The sequence below is a fragment of the Pleurodeles waltl genome, chromosome 8, assembly GCF_031143425.1.
Source record: "Pleurodeles waltl isolate 20211129_DDA chromosome 8, aPleWal1.hap1.20221129, whole genome shotgun sequence".
Taxonomy (NCBI): domain Eukaryota; kingdom Metazoa; phylum Chordata; class Amphibia; order Caudata; family Salamandridae; genus Pleurodeles; species Pleurodeles waltl.
In genome coordinates, this window is record NC_090447.1 from 1,327,574,085 (window position 1) to 1,327,601,738 (window position 27,654).

Sequence of the window (27,654 nt, forward strand, 5' to 3'; positions counted from 1 at the left end):
CCGTGGTAGTGGATTTCCAGGTGGGCAGATGATGGCGAATCCTGCCTCCAACTGGTTCCAGGTGTTCCAACTGAAGTTTTGGAGACCGAGGAGGGGGTGGACTGGGTGACCTGCTGGCTCCCTGATCCCCGAGATCGTGGGATCCCGCGTAGGGGCTGTTCAAAATGCGCAGGTCGATGATTCGGTGGATAAGGACGAAGTTGGGTGCCCTTCCAAAACTACGAAAGCGGTGAGAGGAGAACTGGTGGGGTCTAGGGGCAGGTGCGAGGCAAAGGGACTGGGCCGTGGCTCGGGAATCCTTAAAGCACTTGAACGCAGCGTCTGCCTTTTCTCTGAAGAGACGGGTACAATCAAAGGGCATCTCCTTCAACGTTTGCTGGACATCCACCGAAAAGCTAGATGTTCTCAGCCAGGCATGACGTCTTAGTGCATCCGTTGATGCAACCAATCTGCCTAGAGAGTCGGTCGTATCCAGTCCACAGCGGATGAAGAACTTGGCTGCATTTCTCCCATCTGCAAGTGCTTGGGAGAGGACAGTCCGGCTCTCCTCCGGAACTGTAGGCGGCACCTGCACTACCATATCCCAGAGAGTATGGGAATAGAGGCCCAAAAGGCATACGGTGTTCACCGACCACAGCGCTAAACTGGCAGAAGAAAACATTTTTCTTCCCCAAACTATCCAGTCTCTTTGATTTCCTGTATGGGGGGGTGGGGCGGCAGGGAATGCGCCACAGGAAGAAGAAGAGAAAGCCTGGATCACAAGGCTCTCAGGCGTGGGGTGTTGGATGAGGAATTTTGGGTCTGTTGGTGCAGGCCGATGACGGCGGGCAATCATTCTATTCACAGGAGCCCCTGTGCTGGGTCTAGACCAATTACCCAAAAACACGTTCGTCAGTGCCTCATTAAAGGGGAGAAGTGGTTCTGATGTGGAAGACTCTAGCTGAAGCACGTTGGTTAGGATGTTAGGCCTAACCTCCACAGAAAGTAGCTCAAAGTCCAAGAGAGAGAGCATACCAGTGTCAGGGGAGGCGTCTAGACCACTGGCATCACCCAAATCCTGCACTCAGTCCATTTGGGGGTCAAGTTGGTATTCTAAAAGGTCCAGTGGCCCCTCTAAACTCTTCCTGTATTCATACCCATAAGTATATGGGTCTGGATCAACCTTGGGCCCAGGAGAGCACATAAAGAACGGAATCAGCATCGAGCTACGTTGTTCTGGCTGGACCATTGGGTATGAGAATAGGATCGACACGGATTGTGGGCCCAACCGACGTTGGGAGCGTTGACGTCTGACTAGACGCCGGGGAAGGTCGCTGAGGCATGACCGGCATTGGGGCGGTTCTGAGATTGGATCCGGAGTAGCCCTCCGGAGCCGTGGCTGAAGCAGACTACTTCGAACCCAAGGGGGCCCTCACCGACTCACCTTTGCCTGAGGGCGCAAAAGGTGAGTGGGTCTGCCCAAAAATGAGGCACACTGCCTCCGAAAACTCTTTTAGCTGGGCTGGGATGGCTCCGACGTCCGGGAAGTCAGGGAAGCATGAGGCGGACCCAGATGGATGCTCCGTGGATGGAGGCCTAGAGCGTCAATGCTCTTCCCTCGCCGCATTGTCTGAGCGATAGGGTGAATTCGAAGAAGGTTTGTTCTTCTTCGACTTCTTTTTCTTATGACCCGAATATCGTGATGACTTTGAGGACGAAGAGTGGTGGTGACTCCGCGGCCTGTTGAGTGTCGGGAAGCCATTACCTTTAGGGACTGCTCGGTCAAAGCTTTCAGGTTCATGGCTCGACACTTAGAGCACGACTTTGGGTCGTGATCGCGCTCCAGGCACCAAAGACACACAAGGTGCGGATCCATCACCGACATAATTCAGTGACAGGAGTCGCAGGGCTTAAAACTGGTCTTACGGAACATCGCTCGACGCATCTACGACATGGCCAAAATTGTTAGACAAAAAATGCCATTGTAGTAAAAAAATGACTGAGGTAGCTCCTCTCCGGATCTGCTAGTAGGATGGCACGGAAAGAAAAGAACTGACGTCAGCGCGCCGGGGTGGTGCCTATATACGACCGTGACATCACTGAGAACACGACGCCACCGACACCCGCGGAGTCGACCAACGCCACCTGACAGCGCGCAGAGGTACTACTCGAAGAAAAAGTCTACGGATCCAGTCTGATGCCTGGTGGAATTCAAAAGGTAAGGAATCTGCAACTAGAAGTCTCTATCAGATAGCAGCATAGGAGCCCTGACTCTGTCTCTCTGTTCGGCACTTTCTGACCTAATCTGCAGATTTCCTCTGTATGAGGTTATTATAAAAGGCAATTTCAACATTCATAATTTAGACATCGTAGAACTGCACCATGGCTCTAGTCCTTCTTTACCAGGATATATATCACGCTGGCTAAAAGCTCCTGAGCTCATATCTCTGATTCAAAAACAAGACAGCAAATAACGTATTCATACATTCTATACATTCATTTAGAAGCATGTCCACGCCAGATTACACTTTTGCAAGTGTGTGGCTGCTAGCTCAATGCACATCTCACACCATAATGCAACGCAACGAAAGTGATCACTAGCCAGCGATTTTACAGTTCGACCTGGGGCTCCCTACATGTTAATCATTTATTGTAGATGAGCAAACAGGTTTTGAAAAATACTTGCTGGTGAGGTGATTAAAACAGGGAAAGATGCAGCTGGACACATTCAACAGGTGGAAAATGCAAGTGCTAACGATGTTTGTTAGCTCGGGGAAATTACAACACGATTGTCACCCAGTTACTGAATACGTTTTCAGTCATCTGAAGGGCAAGAGAAAACACAGTCCAACAACCACTAAGGAACATAGTAGGAAGAACGTCCCCTGGTTCTCCACTGAGCTAAGATTAAGTTTAAAAAATAAACCTGAATGCTGCCGCTAGGAAAGATCAAAGTAACCAGGATGATTTACAGGAGCTAGAAGACAAAAGGAAAACTAATTGCATCCTGCTGTGGAAGTTGAAAGTAATGTATATAGAGTTGAAATGGATTCAATCATTTTCCCTTTTGCCTAGTGAAAACCAGGAGAGGTTTTGGCTCTGCATTAGCACATTAAATAACAAATCTGCTATCAGACGAACCGTGTTGCAACAACAAAATGGGTCGAATTTGTACAGGACTTATACGTAGACCCGGACTCCAGAGCTTGTCATAGTGTAGCTGATATGAGGAAGGGATTAGACCAGGACAATGAAGAGGTGGCAACTAGGTCTACGATTTTTAACGGAGATTCTGACCAAAGCCATTACGGCCACGAGAATCAATGAGGCCCCTGGCCCTATCAGGCTCCCAAGTGCACCCTTTATGTCAGACGTAGACGCCTGGGCCAACTGGCTCACTCCCCTGTATATGAAGTGTTTACAATGCACAAAGGACCTGCAATCTGAGCTCTCCTAAATATGTCCTGAAGAGAGTGCAGGTGGCACATAATGCTGCCGCCCACCTTCTAATGGGCACTCCCAGACACCATTCTGCTACATCCGCTCTGGCCTCTCTCCATTGGCTACCCATTGAACAGCGTATTAACTTCAAAGCTGCTTGTTTCGTTCACCGGGCACTTCACAATAAGGGGCTGGCCTTTCTTAGGCGGATTATAACCCCCTATACACCACAAAGATCACTTAGATCTTCATCCGCTTCCCTGATTAATATATATTGTGTTAAGAAAGCGAAATGGGGAGGCAGGTCTTTTGCTTTTAAGGCAGGTAACTTATGGAACTCTCTTCCATTGGAACTTCGCCTAGAGAGCTCAGAACTTTTTTTCGTAAAAAGTTGAAGACTTTTTTTTTGCCTCTATAGTCTGTCAGCCTTGTCTAAATTAAATTAATCTATCAAGGGATATATCTCTGATCCAATTCATGAAAAGGGGTGTAATGTCAGCCAAGGGAATTACAAACTAATTGCGTTGCTGGATGTAGAGGCCAAAACATACATCAACATTCAACTTTGTCAACTTGAAACATGGGTCACCAAAACTAACATCACATCCTTCTACCAAACTGGTTTTAGTCTGCATTCTTACACCACTGCCAATGAAGGCAACCAGTGGATTACTCAAACATCAACTACAACTACCTTGATGTCTGGTTCATGGACAAAGGTAAACCGACTCCTACCCTCAAACATAATAATAGGAAGGCCCACGCAGTCACATTTGCCTTTTGCAGCTCACCAGCTATAATCCCCCAATGCAGAGGCCATTGTCAGTCACTATGGCAAGGTTGCTAACCTAACCTCTCATATAGTAAACATGCTTGCACAGGGGCATTCACTTCAACACTGGACAAAACAAAGTTCCAAGCTTTCAAGGAGGCCGTTTCATCTTCCCAAGTCTCCTTGACACTCGCTACTTCCCTTGGAGTTTGACATGTAGGGCCAACATATTTAATTTAAGGCTGCCTTCTTAAGTACTACTATGCAATGTAACAAGTCAAACCCAACTCCCTTAAAAAGATTCTCCAAGTGATTATACCGGTAGAGGCAGCTTCTGCTCTAGAGGTCAATCTGGAAACGTTGACGGTCCTAAATATTCCCATACTGTATTATGAAAGCTACTTTGAGGAAATAGGCCACACTCAGCTCGAAGAAAGCAGATCTAGCAAGCATTCACCCAATCACCTATACTGTTCCTATTTTAAAATCATATGGAGACACAAAACTTTAACCATATTTAAAGTCAGCATTAACTATGGAAACCAGGCAATGCATCCTTAGAGCACGATTCATGGTTCTCCCAATTAATGAATTTGGTTTAGACTGGGCCGGTACACAGGGGAGCATGCTATGTAGTTTCTACAGGTATAAAAAAAAACTCCATGCTATATCTATTACAGGGGCGACTCCACCATGAGGGTGGAGGAGCGTCGCCCCTACGCCAGCTGCAAAACCTTTACAAAGTAACGATAACAAACAGTGTTTGTTATTGTGTCCTTGTAAAGGGGTGGGCCATAGGGGTGACGTGCCTTGAGGGGAAGTGCTCAGGACTCCCCCAGCACTCCCCCTCAGAGCGCATGTGTGTTCGAGCTAGCAAAACACACATTTGCTGTAGGCTCTCTCCAGCCCAGCAACACCGTTGGGCTGGAGAGAGAGTGCACAAGCCCCCAGTCTTTCTCAAAGGCAGCGTCAGGATTGGCCGCAGGCCAGGCTGCCAGCCTGTGCCTGTAGCCAGCAGGGAAGAGGAGCGCGGCGCTGCACCGCGCCAAAAAGGTCTGAGTCCCCCCCCCCCCCCCAACACCTGCCCCATCCAAGTGAAGCTGGCCGTGGCTGATCTATTATGGTGCTGTCCAGAGTTTTATTAGTATGTTGCACCTCACTAAAACCAATGTTTAGGTTGAATGGGATTTTCAATGAACACTTATGTACCTATGCATTAGGCACGCTTTAATCCTTTGGAAGTAAAGAACCTGACTGTGTTGGTTACTGCCACTGTTGAAGCATCAATATCATCAAGTAATTTAATTTGCTTTACAATGTATTGATTTCTTTTGCTTCGTTTTTAAAAATCAGACTGACCTTCACATTCTCCTAGTTAATCATTCATTCAGTGATCCACTGAAACAGGACTTGCATTTTGAGGCAAACCCAGGCAACCATAACAACTTCAAGACTCCCAAACACCACTGCTTCTCCCTGAAATTCATCTTACCAAAAACTTGCTTTTCCATTGTGATTCTTACACCATTCTCTGGAACATATTCCTATCCTCTGTGCCACATTTTCCAGATAATACAGAAATTCACCCACGCCATGGCCTTCCAAGCTTTTAAATGCTCCAAGGGATTTGACAGAATGCAGGGATTCACAAAATGCTAATTTTTCCTCCTGCTCATACCATTCACGGCCAACAGTACTCACTTCTTAAACACACAACTGAAATTCTTACTCTTGTGAGTTACACACTGCTTTAAATTGCATCATGATACACCACTTATTGAATGTAAAATTTAATCCACAACACTTTGATACAATTTTTTGGTAAACTACTGCCATTCATTTATAGATTAAGGTGGTCATTACAACCCTGGCGGTCGGTGTTAAAATGGTGGTAAGACCGCCAACAGGCCGGCGGAAAAAATTAGCAATTACGACCGTGGCAGAAACCGCCAACAAAGACAGCCACTTTAACACTCCGACCACCACGGCGGTACAAACAAACAGCTTGGCGGTCACCTCCAAAAGACAGGCGGAAGACAAAATACCGCCCACAGTATCACAACAGGCCAATCTGCCACCTTTTTGGGGGCGGATTCACCGCGGATAAAAACACGGCGTAAACAGGAATTGGAAGGGAAAGCGCTCACCTATACACACCCCACGAGGAACTAGGACACTATGGAGCCGGAACTCCAAATTCTCCCTGCGATAGCCTTCCTGCTCCTCTACCAGGAGCACGAACGCCGGTGGCGAAGACCACGGTGAGTACTGCACCTACGACACAGGGGAGGGGGGAGGGACACACAAACGCAACACCCCCACCCTCACCCACTACAACACACACACTAATACATATTAATACAGGATAGTCACACCCACCAACCCACACGGAAGAATGCAAAGACAAAAGGAAATTAGTGGAACCATTGTAATATATTAAAATCAAGTAGGCAAAAATATATATATATATATATATATATATACACCATAAACAAAATATACACCAAGCATAGTAGCCCAGGTAGTGCTCCAATTAGGTCAGTGGAACACTGGGCCCACACAGTATGGGCGAGGCCCACACAAGATCCCCGACCATGACGGAGAGAACACTGCAGAGGCATCAGAGAGCAAGAAAACAGGCACCTCAGGGGGAGGGAAAGGGGGGGCACCTCAGCCGGTTGAGTGCACGACACCAAATCCACGAGAGGGCCACACGCCCACTGTTCAATCCTGGGGACTGTAAAGCCACAGTCTCTCAAGTCTCTACAGTGGGTGGGTTGCCCACTATTCCATCCTGGGGAGTGGAAAGCCACAGTCTCACAAGTCTCTACAGTGGGTGGGTTGCCCACTGTTCAATCCTGGGAGTGCAAAGCCACAGTCTATCAAGTCTCTACAGTGGGTGGGTTGCCCACTGTTCCATCCTGGGGAGTGGAAAGCCACAGTCTCACAAGTCTCTACAGTGGGTGGGTTGCCCACTGTTCAATCCTGGGGAGTGCAAAGCCACAGTCTCTCAAGTCTCTACAGTGGGTGGGTTGCCCACTGTTCAATCCTGGGGAGTGCAAAGCCACGGTCTCTCAAGTGGATAACAGTCTCCACTGGTTCTGGAAGGGGCTTTGTGCCCAGAGTGCTTCATCCTGCGAAGGACAGAGGTAGTGGATGTATCTCTCCACTGGTTCTGGAGGGGGCTTGGTGCCCAGAGTGCTTCATCCTGCTAAGGACAGAGGTAGTGGATGTATCTCTCCACTGGTTCTGGAGGGGGCTTGGTGCCCAGAGTGCTTCATCCTGCCCGTGACGGACTCAGTAGCGTCAGTGCCCTTGGTGCTCATGGGCCAGCGGTGCTTGAGGCGGTGGTGCCCTGTTCAGCGGTGCTTGAAGCAGCAGTGCTTGAGGCGGCGGTGCCCTCTTCAGCGGTGCTTGAGGCGGCGGTGCCCTCTTCAGCGGTGCTTGAGGCGGCGGTGCCCTCTTCAGCGGTGCTTGAGGCGGCGGTGCCCTTTTCAGCGGTGCTTGAGGCGGCGGGCTCCTTTGCACTGACTCAGCTGCTGGCGGACCTCTCTGTCCCAGCGGGGCTTGTGCTGGTGGTCCACTCTAGCCCAGCGGGGCTTGTGCTGGCCGTCCTCTCTGTCCCAGCGGGGCTTGTGCTGGCGGTCCTCTCTGTCCCAGCAGGGCTTATGCTGGCGGTCCTCTCTGTCCCAGCAGGGCTTGTGCCGGCGGTCCTCTCTGTCCCAGCAGGGCTTGTGCCGGCGGTCCTCCCACGCTGGCGGTCCTCTCTGTCCCAGCAGGGCTTGTGCTGGCGGTCCTCTCTAGCCCAGCGGGGCTTGTGCTGGCGGTCCTCTCTAGCCCAGCGGGGCTTGTGCTGGAGGTCCTCTCTAGCCCAGCGGGGCTTGTGCTGGCGGTCCTCTCTAGCCTAGCGGGGCTTGTGCTGGAGGTCCTCTCTAGCCCAGCGGGGCTTGTGCTGGAGGTCCTCTCTAGCCCAGCGGGGCTTGTGCTGGAGGTCCTCTCTAGCCCAGCGGGGCTTGTGCTGGCGGTCCTCTCTAGCCCAGCGGGGCTTGTGCTGGAGGTCCTCTCTAGCCCAGCGGGGCTTGTGCTGGCGGTCCTCTCTAGCCCAGCGGGGCTTGTGCTGGAGGTCCTCTCTAGCCCAGCGGGGCTTGTGCTGGAGGTCCTCTCTAGCCCAGCGGGGCTTGTGCTGGAGGTCCTCTCTAGCCCAGCGGGGCTTGTGCTGGAGGTCCTCTCTAGCCCAGCGGGGCTTGTGCTGGCGGTCCTCTCTGTCCCAGCGGGGCTTGTGCTGGCGGTCCTCTCTGGCCCAGCGGGATGATGGCTGTGGCCTCCTGGGCAGCGGGGATGATGGCGGTCTCCTCCGCCATGCTGCTCTTCCCAGACTTTCCTGGTTTCTTGTGTCCCTTCCCCACCTTGGAAGGTGTCGCAGCTGACTCCACACTCCCACCGGGAACCCTAGGAGCGGCATAGGTGGCTGGAGTCTTTCCCCTCTCTCGCCGGGCACTGGCCAATCTTTGATGCTTCACAGGTGGGGAACTGTCTGTGCTGTGGCTCCGTGCCACACTGGCTGCCCTGGTGGCCGGTGCACTCCAGATTCCGGTGACTACAAGCACCACTGGTCCCGGAGATGTTGTGGCTGAGGTGCTAGTTCGGGACCTAGGAGACGGACGGGGTGGGGGAGGTGTGGAAAAGAGGTCAAGGTTGGACAGGAAAAGTTTTTGGGAGACACTGGGACGGGTAGCTGGAGGGGGTTTGGGAGTGGAGGAAGAGATTGTGGTTGTAGGAGGTTATCGTTTGCTGACTTTGGGTGAAGGTGCATGCGCTGGAGGCTGTCGTGAGGTGGATGGCTGTTGGGTTGGTGTGTGCCTGCGTTTGTGTATCTTGGGAGGGGGCGTCACAGACATACTGGGAGAGGACACAGGGGACGTGTGAATGGTAGTGGGGGTGGTGACTGCACGTGAGCGGGGTGTGGTGGTGTGTGTGCTGGTGATGGCAGTAGTGGCTGTTGATGTAGTACATGCAGGTGTGAGTGGAGACTGGGAGGGAGGACGGAGACGAGGAGGAGGGGGACACAGTGGAGGCAGTGGATGTTGGTGTGTCTGCATGTGTGTGATGTTTGCGTGAGTGCCTGTGGGATGTGTGGTGCTTATGTCTGCCTGAGCTTCCCTTGTGTGTTGACGTGTGTGCATGCTGGTCTGAAGGTGTGCTTGGGATAGGCTGGGGTACAGGGGATTGGGTCTGGGTGGAGGAAGTTGGAGGGGGGAGGCTAGAGACAGGGACAATGGCTGCCATCAGTGCTGAGGCCATAGTCTGAAAAGCTAGCTGAAGGGCCGCCTGACCAGAATGAATGCCCTCAGGAATGCATTTGTTTGTTGCAACTGCCTTTCTACACCCTGGATGGCATTCAAAATGGTAGACTGCCCAACAGTGTGGGACCCGAGGAGGTCAATGGCCTCCTCACTGAGGGCAGCAGGGGTGACTGAGGCAGGGCCTGATGTGCCTGGGGCAAAGGTGATGCCCACCCTCCTGGGTGAGCAGGCACGGGGCAAAGGCTGAGGGGCTGCTGGGAGGGCGGTGCTGGTGGGGGGGGGGGGGGGGTGGCGGCTGTACCTGTAGATGCGGGGGCACAGATGTTGCCGCCACCACAAGGGAACTCCCATCAGAGGATGAGTTCGTGTCGCTGGTGTCGGCTCCTGTCCCCGCCGTGGAGCTCCCCTCGCCCTCCGTCCCACTGGTGAAGTCCGAGTCCATAGTTTCGCCCTCCAGGGCCATGTGGGATGCAGCTCCCTCGTGCTCCGGTGCCACTGCTCCTCTGCCTGATGATGCTAATGCACACAAGAACAGAGAGACCACAAAAAGGGGGGGGACGACAGAAGAAAGACATGTTGAGTGCATGCATTACCGCTACCGTTGGCGGACACGACAGACACAGAAGCCCCCTGCACTACGCCGCGCTCTTGGGCTCCACTGTTCAATTCCAGGGAAATGGCCTACTAGGCTATGGACGACATCTGCACACATGGATGACACAGGGGCATGACTAGGTGTACTTGGCACTCTACAGAGGTGGGGTGCCACATGGCCTGCCTTACGGAGGGACCTTGCCTACTAAACTCGCCCTGGCCTAGGGAAACCCACAGCCCACCTCCCCCACTGCACGCTAAATCAGCAGGATGAGAGTGTACTCACCCCCTTGTGGCTGCTGTGATGCCCTCAAGCGCCCATCCAACTCCGGGTACGGCACCGCCAGGATCCTGAACATCGGGGTGGTCATGGTGCGATGGGCACCCCTCCCACGGTGGGAGGCCATCCCCAGCTGAGCTTCCGCCGTCTTCTTGCTCCAGCGGCGAATGTCCTCCCTTCTTTTCCGGCAGTGGGGTCTGTGGTAGACCCCCAGGGTCCGGACATCCTTGGCGATGGCACGCCAAATATATTTTTTCTGGTGGGCGCTGACCTACATGATTTGTACAGGGGGAAGAGAAACTTAATACCAACTGCACAGTCACAGTAATTGGCCCCCATCCCTACCCGTGGCACATGCACTCATCGTCGTTTCATGCACGCCGCACTCTACCCCCTTCGTTCTTACATCCACCCCTCTCCACATAGGCATAGCCCATACAGCATGCTCCCAGAGTACTTACCTGTTTGTCTGGAGGACCGTAGAGTAGGTTGTACTGGGGGAGGACCCCATCCACGAGTTTCTCCAACTCCTCCGATGTGAAGGCAGGGGCCCTTTCCCCAGACACTCAAGCCATTGTCTCTTCCAGACCGAGGTCTCAGCAACACTTGCAGTGTAGCTCCTCTCCGGTCGAAGATCAGGTATCGAGTGATTGAACAGATAGAAAATGGTAGTCACGTCCAAGGCGGTGCGTACCGTCACCGCCGGCGTACATAGTCATTGGCTCCTGGGACCCATAGGGTCCAATGTTAAACAATGCAGCATAGCGCTACGGGCTTCGACCGCCTACCGCAATGGTGTACAACGCCAGCGCAGTTACCTCACATCCTATTGTCCCACTTTACAGGTCAGGCAGCCACCATTTCAGGGGCCAACATGGCTTCATTTTTAACTGCGTCACACATACCTAGGCCTAGACTCAACACACATACAGGCCACTTTTTGGATTATGATTGGTGTTCTGTGTAAGCTGTGGGTATGTACCTCTAAGTTGTTTGACTCTGTGCTCGCTGTTGTCCTTCATAGGCACTGTCCGCTGGGACATGTGAGGAGGTGGCGGCATCCTCCGGTGTACCGACCGTTGGCGGACCTGTCGACAATGGAGGAAAGTGTCCGCTGGGACATGTGATCATCACCTACAGGCTTGACCGTGCCACAATCCAGGAACTGTGTGCCCAGCTGGAGCCAGACCTGATGTCAGCTATCCGCCATCCCACAGGAATCCCCCCTCAAGTGCAGGTGCTATCAGTGCTCCATTTCCTTCCAAGTGGGTCATTTCAAACAACAGTGGCCATAGCATCAGGGATGTCGCAGCCTATGTTTTCCAACGTGTTGTCCAGAGTGTTGTCTGCCCTGCTGAAACACATGCGGAGCTACATCGTTTTCCCTCAGGTGGAGGATTTGCCTACAGTGAAAGGTGATTTCTATGCCCTGGGACATATCCCCAACATCATAGGTGCCATTGATGGGACACATGTGGCTTTGTTCCCCCCCCCCACAGGAGTGAACAGGTGTACAGAAACCGGAAGAGTTATCATTCTATTAATGTACAGATGGTATGTTTGGCCGACCAGTACATCTCACCATGTGAATGCCAAGTTCCCTGGCTCAGTGCATGACGCCTACATCCTGCGGAATAGCAGCATCCCTCCAGAGGCACCGTATGTGGCTATTAGGTGAGCACCTGGAAGCAAGACAGTGGGAATGGTTGTCTGGGTCGGTGGATATCCCTACAGGTTAGTGTGTGTCTAACAGTTGTCCCTCGCCATTGGCAGGTGACTCTGGCTACCCCAACCTGTCATGGCTACTGACCCCAGTGAGGAATCCCAGGACAAGGGCAGAGGAACGCTACAATAAGGCCCATGGGCGAACTAGGAGGGTGATCGAACGGACCTTTGGCCTCCTGAAGGCCAGGTTCAGGTGCCTCCATATGACAGGTGGATCCCTATTCTACTCACCAAAGAAGGTGTGACAGATCATCGTGGCCTGCTGTATGCTTCACAACTTGGCTTTGCGACGACAGATGCCTTTTCTGCAGGAGGATGGTCCAGGTGGCGGTTTTGTTGCAGCTGTGGAGCCTGTGAACAGTGAAGACGAGGAAGCAGAAGAAGACATGAACAACAGGGACTCAGTGATCCAGCAATATTTCCAGTGAAGCATAGGTAAGAATGCAGACCTAGCTACTACATTTACTTTAACACTACTACCTCTCTACAGTGTATGGTCACTGAGTTGTCACTTTCCCTTACGATTTCACAGATGTGTGTCCCACAGTGTGACTTCTGCTTTGATTCATCCTGGACTACAGCTGTGTGACATAGGTATGATGACATTACAAATGAAAGAGGTTTTTGCCACAGTAATTGCTAATACACTATTTCGAAATCACAGACTGACTCCAGATTGTTTTGTGCTTTAAGGGTGTTTATTTTAGTGCTCAATATTGGAGGGGGAGCAAAATGGTGAGGGGTGATGGCGGAGGAATGTCCATGGCAGAGTCCAGTCTATTAGTCTCACAGGTGCATTGCCCAAATGGGCATAGGAAGTGGAGCTGGGGCAGTTTAAGGATGGACAGGGTGACAAAGTGGGACAGAAGGAAGACATTCAGGGTGGTCTCATTTCTTGGCGGGGGTCTTGGCATCGTTCTCTGTCTTTATCCTGGATCTCAGGGACCGTTTGCGAGGTGGTTCTCCCTCTGCAGGGGGTGGGGTGCTGGTGTGGTGCTCCTGTGGCGGTGCCTCCTGTCCACTAGCGCCGGCAGAGGTGGTGGGCAGTTCATCGTCCATGCTAGTGTCAGGGGCCCCTTGAAGTGCCACAGTGTCCCTCCTGGTGTTCAGTACTTCCTTCAGCACCCCTACGATGGTGCCCAGGGTGGAATTGAGGGCTCTGAGTTCCTCCCTGAAGCCCAAATACTGTTCCTCCTGCAGGCGCTGGGTCTCCTGAAACTTGGCCAGTACCGTTGCCATCGTCTCCTGGGAGTGGTGGTAGGCTCCCATGATGTTGGAGAGGGCTTCGTGAAGAGTGGGTTCCCTTGGCCTGTCCTCGCCCTGTTGCACAGCAGCCCTCCCAGTTCCCCTGTGTTCCTGGGCCTCCGTCCCCTGGACCGTGTGCCCACTACCACTGCCCCTAGGTCCCTGTTGTTGTTGGGATGGTGGGTTAGCCTGAGTTCCCTGTAGTGGTGGACACACTGCTGATTGACGTGTCCTGGGGACGGAGGTATGGGCCCGCAGGGTGGGTGCTGTGCTGGTGTTTCCAGAGGGGGGAATCTCTGTGGTGGCCTGTGCCAGTGTGAGGGGAACCGACTGTCCAGAGGTCCCCGACGGGCCGGGCTGGTCATCTAGATCCAGTTGGACAGAGGTGCTGTCATCACTGTGGGCCTCTTCTGTTGGTGGTTTGGACATGTGTGGACCCTCCTGTCCGGTGACGTTGGTTAGGGACCCTGCAGGGGTATAAAAGGATGTTTATTACATCTGTGTGTGGCATGGTGTGCAATGGGTAGGTGACCGTGTAACCCAGTGCTTGCATTCCTGTGTGGGACCTTGTGTGATGATGGTTTAGGGGGGTGTATGGATATGTGCAGTGGGCATTCTTTAGTGATGGGTGTCCATGCTTTGTTGTTGCAGGTAGGGCTTGGTGTTAGGATGTGTGGTTTGTGATGTTGGGACATTTGTGAGGAGTTAGAGTGATGGGGGTGAGGGTGAGGGTGGGGTATGTGCTGGCATGCAGGTAGGGTGGGGGATGTAATAGTTAAGATTTGACTTACCAGAGTCCATTCCTCCACCTACTCCTCCGAGGCCCTCAGAATGCAGAATCGCCAAGACCTGCTCCTCCCATGTTGTTAGTTGTGGGGGAGTAGGTGGGGGTCCGCTGAACCGCAAGGTGGTGTCTTGAGACCACGGAATGCACCTTCCCCCGTAGGTCGTTCCACCTCTTCCTGATGTCCTCCCGATTTCTTGGGTGCTGTCCCACTGCGTTGACCCTGTCCACTATTCTTCGCCATAGCTCCATCTTCCTTGCAATGGAGGTGTGCTGCATCTGTGCTCCGAATAGCTGTGGCTCTACCCGGACGATTTCCTCCACCATGACCCTGAGCTCCTCCTCCGAGAACCTGGGGTGTCTTTGTCGTGCCATGGGGTGGTGTAGGTGATGTGTGGGGTGGTGTGTGGGGTGATAAGTGTGCTGATATGTAGTGGTGTGTAGTGTGAGGTGCGTAGAAGTTATGTGGGTGATGGTGTTGTGTGCCTGTGCCTGCCTAGTATTGTTGATGGTGGTGTCTCTCTCTGGCCTTCTCTCAGTAATTGTTGTCGTAGGGGTTTGTGGGTGATGTTGGTGTGTGTTTTATATTGTATTGGGTATGTGGGAGTGGTGTGGGTATGTGTATCAGGTGTGTATTTCGATTTGTCCAATGTGGATGTGTTTTGTAGGAGTGTGTGTATTTTGAGCGCGGCGGTGTGCACCGCCAATGGAATACCGCCGTTGAAAGACCGCCGTGTGGATTCGTGTGTCGTGATGGTGTGGGCGTATTTCTGTTGGCGTGACGGTGGAGGTTTTGTTTTCGCCAGTTTATCACAGACCTTTGGTGTGGCAGACTTCAGTGGGTGTCTGAATTTTGGCGGATTCCGTGTTGTGGGTCATAATAACTGTGGCGGATTTCCGCTGCCGCGGCGGTGTGTTGGCAGTCTTCTGCACGGCGGTAAGCGGCTTTTACCGCCAATGTTGTAATAACCGCCTAAGTGTTTAATATAGGGGTGGGCCTGTCCAAATAGGCAAACGAGCATTCTAAAGAGTTTGAATTATTGCTACATGTTACTAAAGTAGTCACTACATACATCATCTTGCAAGGTAGATATAGTGGTAAAATTATTTCAAGCAATGAAAGCATGCTTGCATTTAGGCCTAGAACATAATGACCGTTAGATATACATAAGTGCATGTAGGAAAATGCCACTGTTGGCATGGTTACCCGCTAACCTTTTGCCTTTGTTGATGCCAGCTTTGATTGAAAGTGTGCTGGGACCTTGCTAAACAGGCCCTAGCACCAGTGTTCTTTCCCTAAAACTGTACCTTTGTCTCCACAATTGGCACAGCCCTGGCACACAGTCAACTCCCTTGTAAAAGGTACCCCTGGTACCAAGAGCCCTGTGGCCAGGGAAGTTCTCCAAGTGCTGCAACATGCATTATGCCACCCTGGGGACCCCTCACTCAGCACATGCACACTGCCTCACAGAGTGCCATGCTCACAACCCACTGCCTGTGGCATAGGTAAGTCACCCCTCTGGCAGGCCTTACAGTCCTAAGGCAGGGTGCACTATACCACAGGTGAGGGCATAGCTGCATGAGCACAATGCCCCTACAGTGTCTAAGTTAATTCTTAGACATTGTAAATGCAGGGTAGCCATACTGAGTATATGGTCAGGGAGTTTGTCAAAAAGGAACTCCGCAGTTCTATAATGGCTACTGAATACTGAGAAGTTTGGTATGAAACTTCTCAGCACAATAAACCCACAATGATGCCAGTGTGGGATTTATTATTTAGAAATGCACACCGAGGGCATCTTAGAGTTGTCCCCTGTATGCCAGCTCTACTGTTAGTGTCTGCCACTTCCAGACGAGTTTCTGGCCACATGGGGTGAGTGCCTTTGTGCACTCTGTGGCCAGGAACAACACCTGTCCTGGGTGGAGGTGCTTCACACCTCCCCCTGCAGGAACTGTAACACCTGGCGGTGAGCCTCAAAGACGCAACCCTGGTGTTACAGCGCCTCAGGGAACTCCAGCTAGTGGAGATGCCTGCCCCCCCTAACCCCCCCCCCCAATCCCACCTGGACACAGCCCCAAACGTTTTGCGGCAAATCCGGGGAGAAAAAGAGAAAAACAAGGAGGAGTCACCCCTTAGCCAGGCCCACCCCTAAGGTGACCCGAGCTAGGGTGATCTCCTCCTTGGAAAATCCTCCATCTTGTTTCGGAGGATTTGGCCCAATAGGGATAGGGATGTGCTCCCCTCCACAAAGGGAGGGAGTACAAGGAGGGTGTAGCCACCATCACGAACAATAGCCATTGGCTACTGCCCTGTGACCTTAACACACCCTTAAATTCAGTATTAAGGGGTGACCCTGAACACAGGATTTCAGATTCCTGACGACCAACAAAGAAGAAGGACTGCCTAGTTGAAAACCCCTGTAAAGAAGACGGAATACGACAACTGCTTTGGCCCCAGCCTGTGGGCTGGACAGCGGACCTGTCCAACCAAGAAAGAAGAAACCATCTTTAAAGGGACTCCCACCTCACTCCAGAAGCATGAATCGCCAACACCCTGCACCCAACGCCCCCAGCCCGTGTTCAGAGGAGCTAACTATCTAGAGAGGACCCCCAGGCAACTCAGACGACGTGTCCATCCTAGGCTGACCTCTCTGCACCTCCACGACAACGCCTGCAAAGGGAATTCCTAGGACCCCCCACGAACACGACTGCTGGGGACGAAGATATCCGACGCCTGGAGAAGCACTGCATCCGCAGCCCCCTGGCCTGTGAGAAACCGACCACCGGTGCAGCGACAACCAGCAGGCGGCCCTCATCAGTGCCCAGTTGGTGGCTGGCCCGAGAAGTCCCCCTGTGCCCTGCCTGCAGCTTCTGAGTGACCTCCCGGTCTCTCCATTGAATCCTATTGAACAACTGACGCCCTGTTTGCCCACTGCACCCGGCCGCCCCTGCGCCGCTGAGGGTGTGTATTGTGTGCTTACTTGGGGCCCCTCCTGTGCTCTACCAAACCCCCCTGGTCTGCCCTCTGACAGCGTGGGTACTTACCTGCAAGCGGACCGGGACCGGAGCACCCCCCTGTCTCCATAGACGCCCATGTTATTTTGGCTCCTGTTTGACCTCTGCACCTTACTGGCCCCGTGTTGCTGATGCTGGGTGTTTGGAGTTGACTTGAACCCCCAACAGAAGGCTAGCTATGCCCCGGAGACTGAACTTGTAAGTGCTTTACTTACTCTTATAACTAAACTGTATTTTCCTGCCAGGAACTTTTGGAAATTGCAGTGTCCACTTTTAAAATAGCTTATCGCCGTTTTATGAAAAACGGTGTACATTACTGTTTTGACTCAAAGTTCTAACTATACCTATGCAAAGTACCTTTCACTGAATGTACTTCCCTGCAATCTGAACCTTGTGGTTCTAATAATAAACTAACAAAATAATATTTTTCTATATAAAAACCTATTGGCCTGGAGGTAAGTCATTGAGTGTGTGTTTTCACTTATTGTTTGTGTGTGTACAACCAATGCTACACTCTGATAAGCCCAACTGCTCGACCACACTACCACAAATAGAGCATTATTATTATCTATTATTGCCTCTGTCAAGCCCCTTGGGGATCCCCTGGACTCTGTGCACACTATATCTCATGTTGATATAGTATAAACAGAGTCAGCGTCCTACAGTGCAAAAAATACCATTTTAACATATAACCATGTTGGTGAGTAAACTGTACATAACCAATCAAGTTTATATCACCAAATTCACTGAACAGATTTTTTAAGGTAAACTAATGTGTGCTTGAAGGTTGAGATTCTTGTTCAACAAATAAATTAAAGATTTGCCAAGGACCTGTACCAGGCTTGGAGAGAGGTGTGAAAATCTGAGGGGGAGAAAGTCATGACAGTTTAGAAGAAACTCTACTTTTATTGAGTTGAGCATGTGATGATGTATCATTGTCCAGGCTAGGAGTTTATGCCAGTAAGTGGGCTATGATTTCCATGCTCTTCGAGAAGAAAGCAAAACACAAAAGGGTAACGTTGGCGTAATAGCGCTAAAACATATTTGAGTGTGTGAGAGAGAAAAGGCTAGTGGCTTATTATGAAGGTGAAGTGGAAAAGAGAAAAAAATCTCTAAGGGGCATTCTGGTTGAGAAATGAGGTGTCTGACAGTTAATGTGCTAGTTTTAAGTGTTGAAAATATGTTTCAACAAACTATCAGTTGAAGACTACACAATTTATTCCAATTCTATCCTATGGAATTACCCAAATAATGGCATGAACTACTGTGACAAAGAGCGCTGACAGATCCGGGAATACTGAGGCATTTGTTGCCTTTGTCTAGCATGTGGAGTGCATCATCAACAACAACAGTGAGAACTGCAGTTGGTATCCAACATCCCAATCAGCTAGCGTCAAGTTCTTCTAGGTGGTGTTTTTCAGTTTTGACACTTTTCAGCTGGCCCTTCATTAAGTAATGGAATACCATCTTCATCAACTCAGTATCTTCCATTAATCCTCAACAGACAGAATGGCAATCTGGAAAAATGACCCAATACAACAAAAGGCATACCGCAGCCTCTGAGGGAGCCTCATGACAATGATAGTACCACTCCATATTTAATGAGATAATAACAGATCCGTAATATGCTTCAAATTTGGTAAGAAAGCAGATTAGATAATACCTTTTGAACCAAAAATCGGTCAACAGCCAAATAAAAAGCAATTCTATTGTCAAAAATAAACTAACCATGAGCAGTAAATAAGTAAAACTGCTACCTCATTGCTGAATTAAAATTAATTACAAGACTTTAGTTGCATTCTAAGCATGGAAAAGAACTTAAGTACTCCTAAATTGGGATGCTGAATAAAATCAAAATCCTGAATCTATAAACTGTTAATTGATATACGCATCATAAAACACTGAATATTAATGACATATGGTTTGCTTTATTAAGGACAAAAACAGTAAAATTACAGCCCACTTTTGTTCATTCTCAAGCTCAAAATGATCAAGTTACTTACCTTCGGAAACACTTTTTCTGGCCGAGACTGTAGCTAAATGAAGGTTCATGACCTTGTGAATTCCTGCAGGTGTCACAGTGGATCTATAGAATTTCTGAAAGCAATTCTCTCGCACATTAGTAGATGGCTTTGTGATTCTCTGAGTTGGATCTATCTCATCCCAATGGGACAACAGGCCACTAAATCTGCACCACTTCCACACTGACTTTAGTCTTTTTTATCTCCGTCCACAATGGTGGAGAAGAGGCCAAAGAAATCAGAATCTGCTAGTGTGCAGATCTCAAGCTTGGAATCTTTTTGATGGAATGCGCGAGCCCATCCCACTCAACTAGGAGGAAGATGGTTCAGTGAGAAATCGTATTATATAGTCTCTCTATCAGAAAAGGTGCTAGGGAAGTTAAGTAGCCTGTTCTTCTGATAGAGACTTCCTACTGCAGATTTCTCAGCTTGTTAATAAATACAAAAGTAGTACCATCCTCAGGAGGTGGGTCTGTGGAATAGCTCGTGCCACTAAATCCTGCAGGACAGAGCAGGCAAAGTGCCTCTCTCATCCCGTACCTGGCTACCAAGGCAGTAGTACTTCGTGAACATGTGGGAGGACGCCAATGTGACAGCTGAGCAGATGTACAAAACTAGTACACTGCGCATCAGTGCAGTCGTAGCAGTCTTTGCCTGGTGGAATGAGCATGCAAGTCTTCTGGGGACTGATTTTAGCTCTGAAAGAATTCAAGCGACGACCAATCCCAGTGAAAGTCCAGAGTGCAGACCGGCTCTCGCTCTAGAGGCCAATCCAACGGCTGGAGTTTGGCTTCAGGGTCACAGATGGTTCTCTGTATATCAATCGCGTGACACAGAGATGTGCTTAGAGCCAAGACACAAGAGACAGATGTTGTGGGTGTCTGTCACCAACATTTGTCGATGGTAGTCCTTGCATGATTTGAACCCTGTAGCTTTGGGGAGGGACATGTCCCTTGCACACTGGAAAATTTTTGAGGGAAATTCTTTCAAACTGACAGGATTCAAGAGAATTATAGATCCGCATAGAAAGGAATGGAATTGGTATTGAAAATTCTCCAGTCTGAAGCATTATCTCTATGGACCCCACCCACAAAAAAATACACAGTTTTTGGATATTCAAGCATTTAACACAGAGAAGAGTAGAGAAAATGAGACTGACATTCTCAACACTATAATTTTAATATGTTACCTTCCTCTTTGGTTTTTGCGCCTTTTGGGTGATGAACTCGTAGTTGTATGCAGAGAAAATCTATTATCTCCTCCTTGAGGGAATTATTAGACTTGAACTGTGACCATATGTACAGCACCGTAAGAAGGATCTCTTCACCTAATTTACAAATCCTCATCCGATAGTTTACAGCAAACACACCCACAAAAAAATTCAGAGCAGCAAAGATCTGATCCAGGCCAGCAGAAATTCTGTCTTGCCTAAAACAAAAAAACAGTAGACAATTTACTGAAAGATACAGATTAAATCTAAATACAATGTTCTAAAATGTTCAACATTTCACACTTCTTTCAACACATCAAAAAGTTACTCACCATTAACATCCATAGAGCTAATGTTGTTACTAAATATAGTTGACTTAATAACAAATTACTCATCCTTTGTGACAAACATATGTAACAACGAATTAATCCTTATACATTGTAGACCCCTCCCCAAGCCAGGAGCATGTAAATGACCATGCCACACAGAGCTCTGTAACAGACATTTTTATTCCTTTCACAAACTACAATCTGATCGCGGCATACTTGTCACAACCACACCTTAACACCTGCCTGCAAGTTACGCAATTCCTCTGATGAGTCCGCCTAGAACCGCAAGGGTCCTAGCGCACATAGTCTCACAACACTACATTTCCCCCTTTGTTAAATAATAAGTAAGAAAAAGTCACATTACATCTCTTCAATAAGTTGTCAAGGCATTCGCACTAGTTGGACAGATTGGGCAGTATGAGGTAGTTGAGATGCACTCTGGGGGCGCATCGACGGCACTGGCTTGATGCTTGATCTGGACTGTTAGGCAGGATCGCTTTGTTCATAACTGCAGGAGGTGACTAACGTCAAGTGTGAGAAAGGGCCTCTTTTTGGCATGGTTAGCTCCCACTTTTTGCCTGGTGTATGAAGTGTACTAGAAGTTGTAAGCTCCCGGGACCCTTGCTAACCAGGTTCCTTGGGCCAGAGCTCTTTCCCTAAACTGTTGTGATGCACTGGCACAATTGCTGCCACCATAAGCCTCTAGTAAATGGCACGTAGGTGCAAAGGGGAGGAGGTACTAAGGGTAGGCCGCACTGATTGTGCCACCCTCTAGGGCCCTGCATCCAGGTGCACCCAGCACCCAGAGTGCCCAGATGGAAACGTAAAATGCAAACTCGACATGGCACCCCGCATGTATGCCCTGTCCACTACACACTGCATGCAATGTAGGAAAGACAATACTCTGGCAGGCCCTTCAGCCCTAAGGCAAGATGCACTATACTGTATATGAGGGCATAGCTGCATGAGCAAAATGCCCCCAATGTGTCCTTGCCAAACCTGGGACATAATGAGTCAACAGACAGCCATTTTAAAATGCATGTGCTGGACACGGTCAGTACGAGTTTCACAGCAACATGATGGCCACTCTGAACCCCGGGTTGTTTGGTATCAAACAATTCAGAATGATAAATCCACACTGGTACCAGGGTTGGAGTTATTATAAATTGTACCCAGGGGTCACCTCAGAGGTGCCCCCTGCAAAAGCATAACTCCCTTGCATGGCTGCTGACTGGTTCTATCCAGCCTACCATCACCAGACATGCAATCTACAACCTTGGGGTGAGAGGATCTTCTCTCTGGTTTGCAGAAAAAGGCCTTCCTGGGTGGAGGTGCCAACACCCCCTCCCTCAGGAATGCGCACTGCCCTGGTGGCGAGTTTCAAAGGGCTTACCGCCTTTAAAACCCGACCCCACCAGGCCTGCTACTAGCAGCAGATGGCAACCCTTGTTGTAAACCCCCACTTTTGGCAGGAGCAACAGTGAGAAATTCAAACCAAGGTCAGGACGAGTGGGCCTACCTGGCATGCACCACCCCTAAGGTGTTGCCTGCAAGGTGGACACTCCATTTCATTTTCCTCCATCTTTGATGGAAGGAAAACAGCCAATCCGATATAGGGAAGTGACTCCTCCCCACAGGAAGTGGTCACTTAGGGGGGGGTAGCCACCCTAAGGTAGATTACTTATTGGTCACTACCAGGTTCCCCCTAAAACGCCCACTAAATACAATATTTAGCGGGCATCCCTAGACCGAGAGATCAGATTCAACAGACAAAAGAAGACCAGCATCAAGAAGATCCGAAGCACGAGGACTGTGGACCTGCTGTACCCAAGAAAAATCGAAAAACCTTACCTGCTGCAAAGAGGGCCTGCCAATCGCCGCTGATGAGCTGCTGGACAACTCTACAAAAACCCCAGTGCACCTCCAGGCTTCACCAATTGCCAGAGAACTCCCTCTGGGAATGGGAATTCATAAGAGTTGGAGGCAGCACACTGAGCCACTTGGGACCACTTCCACATGCTGACGTACACACTAACTATGGAGGCTAGGGCACATAGAATGGAAGGAGGGGGGATTTGGGGTTGAGGAATGTTATTGTGTTGTTCTGCAATGAAGATGGAAGAGAGATGGACTGGGGGGCCTCAATATCTGTGGGACGATGTACTGTGGTAAACATACAACTCCGAGCCATCCTTGAAAACGTTTATGTTGTTCTTACAATTAAATGGACATTATGTCAATGTATATTTGGTTCATGAGCTGATACAGCATAGGGGCCCGTTTGATGGGGTGTATGTGAGCTGAAAACCTACATTTATTTTATTTATTTTTTAAATCAAGAAGTGTTGCGAAACTAAGTGGTAAAGGAAAGAGATGATTCATAATAAAGTCATTCTGTGTACACCTATGCACTGAGATTTGTTAACTTAATTCACAAACCCTCTAGGCATCTGCACATTACATTAATCTGCATTGATATAATTTTCCCTTTGTGTACTTGTTTTCTACCAAAACATAATAACATATTGAAAGAAGCAGGTAAGAAATACATTACAAAAAAGATAACATCACGTAATACCTTACCAACATTACAATTCTGGTTTGAACAAGATAAAAAGCATTCAGAGGGTCAAGTACAGTTAATATAGTAAATATCATTATATAAAAGGCCACATTTGATAGCTTTCTCCAATAATCCATCACTCCTAGAAAACAATTCTTCTCACTGCACTTCTGTGTCACTCTATATGTCAATAATACATTGTCCAAAAAAGTTGAGGTTATGGATTCTACGAAAACCATCTTCCCCACTTCCAGTATATCCTTCTATGGAAATCGTTCCATCTGTTAATAGTTTATGCCCAATGTACTGCTTAACTAATATAAAATAACATTAAAAAAGATACAAAGAAATAGACTTAACACATGCTCTATGGTACCACTATCCTCATCACATCTTGCACACATCGGCAATTTAGTATTTCAGTAGTAAGGTACAACTAAAATAGATGAAATACTGAATTCTGTTTAAATTTCCAGTTAGAGAGACCTGGTGCATGTTTATCACCATCATGCACAGTTATTTACTGCCAATCTTAATAATAGCCTTTTCTTCAGAAATTGCCTACATTTCCTAACATATCAACATCAACAAGGAGGGACAGGGAGGTTGATGGTCCAGTGTACTGTCTCCCAAAGGTACTAATATCACAAGTACACGGTTCCAAAGGGGAAACCAAGGGAACCTACAAGGTTAGGAGCAATAGCCCTCACACATCCTTTAGGATGCCATGCTTCATCTTTGGGGATGCTCCTCGTCAGACCGGCGCTGCAATGTAAGGCAACGTTAGACCTACACTTGGTGCTACAACAACAACAAAAGCTTACAAGGGCCGCCAACGTGAAGCTACTGCGACAATCGTAAGCGACCTCAGACCACCTTGCAAACGAAACGTGACTGACCTGAAATAGATCAGTCTGAATTTATGACACGCCCCCGGTCTATGCCGACCAGATGACCGCGAGTGGCACTTTGTGCTATTAGGCTCTATTGTCACTTAAAACTTTAAACTTGAATTCTTTGATTCTACTGACTGGAATTTTGTCATTCTGGTACATTTTATTTATTCAAATGAACTCTATTCTTCTAAATTCTTTTAGATTTTTTATATTATGTTTTCATTTTATTATCACTCTTTGTATAATGCATGAACACCTTACACATTGCCTTGAAGTTAAGCCTAACTGCTTTTGTGCCAAGCTACCAGAGGGTTGATCACAGGTTAATTTAGTGACTTTTCTGGTTCACCCTGACAAGGGCTGTGGCTGTTCCTTGAGTAGGGTTTACACCCTCTCAACCAATAACCAATTTTGTACTTTCCCATACTGTCCAAGCCCTTGCCTTCAACTCAACGAGAGCTCGGGAAAGCCTCCATAAGCAATAATTTCTGTGAAGATGTGCTTCTGGCCAATTAATTCAACCTTGAAATTTTGGAGGGTGGTCCGGAAATGTTCCAATATTTAACTTATGGAATATTTTTAACAGCACTGCAGCTAGCTTCTCCTGCAAAGTGTCACCCAACCCAGCTGTAATCAGGGAAGATTTCTCCATGCAATGTAGCATCTTGTTTCTGGTTGTCCGATTTGCTACCATAGTACATTTAGAAGCTAAAGTCCCAGTCAATTCTCTCATGGGCAATCTATGCGCTTTGTCCACCATGATTCTTGCCTGGGAATTGGTTGGATTATATCCTCATACAGAAACCTATGTATCACTTGCCTTATGAGTCTCAGGGACACTTACAAGATGTATATTTGCAGCCCTCAAGGTATTCAACATGTTCTAGCTGTCTTTCAAGTCGCATCAACGCAGAGATATCACAGACTTAAACTCATGTTCCGTATCTGCCAATTCCAACTCCACTACTGTGGTTTCCAATTTTAAGATTCACTGCACTGCATCTTGTACCTCATACTGAACTGTCCCTATGCTTTTGTCCAGTTGAGAAAGAGTAGCCTTGATTGAGACACCTTCTGCTCTATGCTCCTCTTTGTTTCTTGCCACTGATGCAGAGCTGCCAGGAAAAGGGAATCATTTCCTCTGCCACCTCCGCTACAATCCTCCTCCCCACTTTCAGACACTGTCCCTCTCACCTCCACTACTGGGTGACCACTCTGGGAAAGAAAATCTGTCATTTCTCCAATGCTTTCCCTGCTCTCCCCATGATCTGTTTTGGTTCATGGATGGTTATTTCTTTTCCCTTTGATGAACAATGCTCTGCGGCAGTCAAAGCATACATGGCTCATCGAGTCCACCAGCCTACCCACAATGCTTGCTCCTCTACACCAGCCCCTCTTCTTCTCATCTGCCGTCCCATGACACACAGACCACTCAGGCCTCGAACAATCATTAAAATGTTAGTAGACCTGCAGGTGGAGTAGCTTGAATAATCTACTCGACCTACCTGTAATGTACTTGAACCAAAAATGGGTCTCAAATTGTGTGATCCTAGGCAAATATTGTATTTTACAGTCACCTTTTTCCTTCATTCTCACGAGTGCACCTTCAAATATGCGAGTTCAGCAATTGCTGTAAAAAAATCCTCTTTTGTTTGATTAAATACACTAAACGTTTGCTCCATGTATAATAAATCTAGCCCACATATAGGGTACACATGATCCATGCATGACTTTCCTCTTAGTTTACTAATAGCTTTGGCATCAGGACAGGAGTGTTTCTCAGTTTATGTTTAAACACTCATGTGTGGGGGCACTTTGCGGCGCTCGACGTGCCTGGAACTTTGAAAGGGACTACATATCCCAGACTGCTTTGTGGCCGCAGGAGGCGGCCATCTTACCAGCACCTGCATCCACTTGACTAGACCAACGAGCGCTGTATAGCACATGGGGGCACTTCACGGTGCAGGCCACACCCGGGCAAAGCCGGGGCCAAGGGCAGGCCCGTCCACGCCCGTCGTAGCCCGGACCCCCCCAACATGTTTTCTAAGCAGACACCGCTGACTCTTGCCACTATAGTATCTTCTTGTAGGTGTATCACTGAACTAAGCTTTTATAGAACACCTATCCATCAATTATAGTTCAATGGGCAAAAGGAAAGCAATAGAGGGTGGGGCAGGGGCGGTGTTAAAAACTAAGCGGAAGAGACATAAGCATGCAGCCAATAACTGTGTTACGGACAGAATCGACAACCTTCTTGACGAATGTGAAGGAATCTTAACTTCCTCCCCGGACAGCGGCCCCAACGGAACTGGGGGAGAGTGCTCCCCAGTCAGGAAGGACGCTGGTCACAAGAAAATTGCTGACATATTTGTTAAAAGCGGCCAACAGGCTATAGCCTCCACAGGGCAGGGGGAGGGTAGGGAGGTCATCACCCACTCTCCCCCATTATCAGCAGATAAGCCTCCAACTGATCCCAGCGACCATATTCAGTGTATCAAAGGATTTACCCCTTTAATAAATATCTCAGACTCACAGGACGACCCTGACCCATGCATCAGGATGGGTGGGTCAGTAGATGTAGATGTAAATGAGCACTCACCCCAGTCAAATGCACAGCATATGCATACAAGATTTAAAGAGGGAGGTGTCAGAACTTAAGTCTATGGTTAATTCCTTAATTGCAATAGTCAAGCAGCTAATTTCTCCAGACACAACGACTTCCATAAATCATTACCGCAATCCAATGCCAAACCATTCAGGTACTATGACGAAATTTCCCACAACGCTAGCAAATAGTTGTGCTGACCAATCTCTAGCTGAAGCTAAGATCAAGAAATCCGATCAGCTCCCCCCCCCCCCACCCAATAGCCAATAGCTTAGGCGCAGGGAAGGAATCCGATGCCTGCTATCAAATTACAAAATCCACAAGCAATACTGTCCCTAAATACACTGCACAAACCGTCATTGACTGACCCCAATCTACAAGGACTGTTCTAATGGTCAATGTCCCCAAGCTACACCCACTGGCACAAAGAGAAGGGGGAGAGTCCATCAGAAATAAGGCAATTCATTGGATTTGCCACGTAAGAGGCTTTTACTCGGTAATACGTGAGGATATAATTGATGCAGTAAGAAGGCCCGACCTAGGCACACACTTTGACATTCTACAGTTGACATTTAGGGATAGGAGTATGGTGGAAAACCTGGTGGCCCTAGACGCAAGGACAAGTGCTCTAGGGCAATCCTGTATCCAGTTCAAATACCCTAGTTCACCTGTATACTGCAGGGCTCGTCCCATCCACTGCCCAACAGGTAATCCATCTGCTCTTAGCGAAAATGACTGACTTAAAGCATCATCTGAAATACATGTTGAACTTCCCCCTGACTTGCATGAAACAACTGTGTCTGGTCTGGCTGTAGCCCCCAATATTGCCACCACAAGCACTCACATTTCTTCTCCTTACAGATCCCACCAGACCACCAGTCATCCATTGCAT

The 27,654-nt window shown here is 49.0% G+C and overlaps 1 protein-coding gene across 1 annotated transcript in view; it reads right to left on the reverse strand.

Moving 5' to 3' along the window:
- ATM (ATM serine/threonine kinase) overlaps positions 1-27,654 on the reverse strand; it is a 1,319,133-nt gene that overhangs the window by 1,174,779 nt on the left and 116,700 nt on the right. The window contains exon 7 of the mRNA XM_069202321.1: positions 20,349-20,587. Coding sequence (XP_069058422.1) covers positions 20,349-20,587 — 239 coding nt within the window. The remainder of the gene's footprint in view (positions 1-20,348; positions 20,588-27,654) is intronic.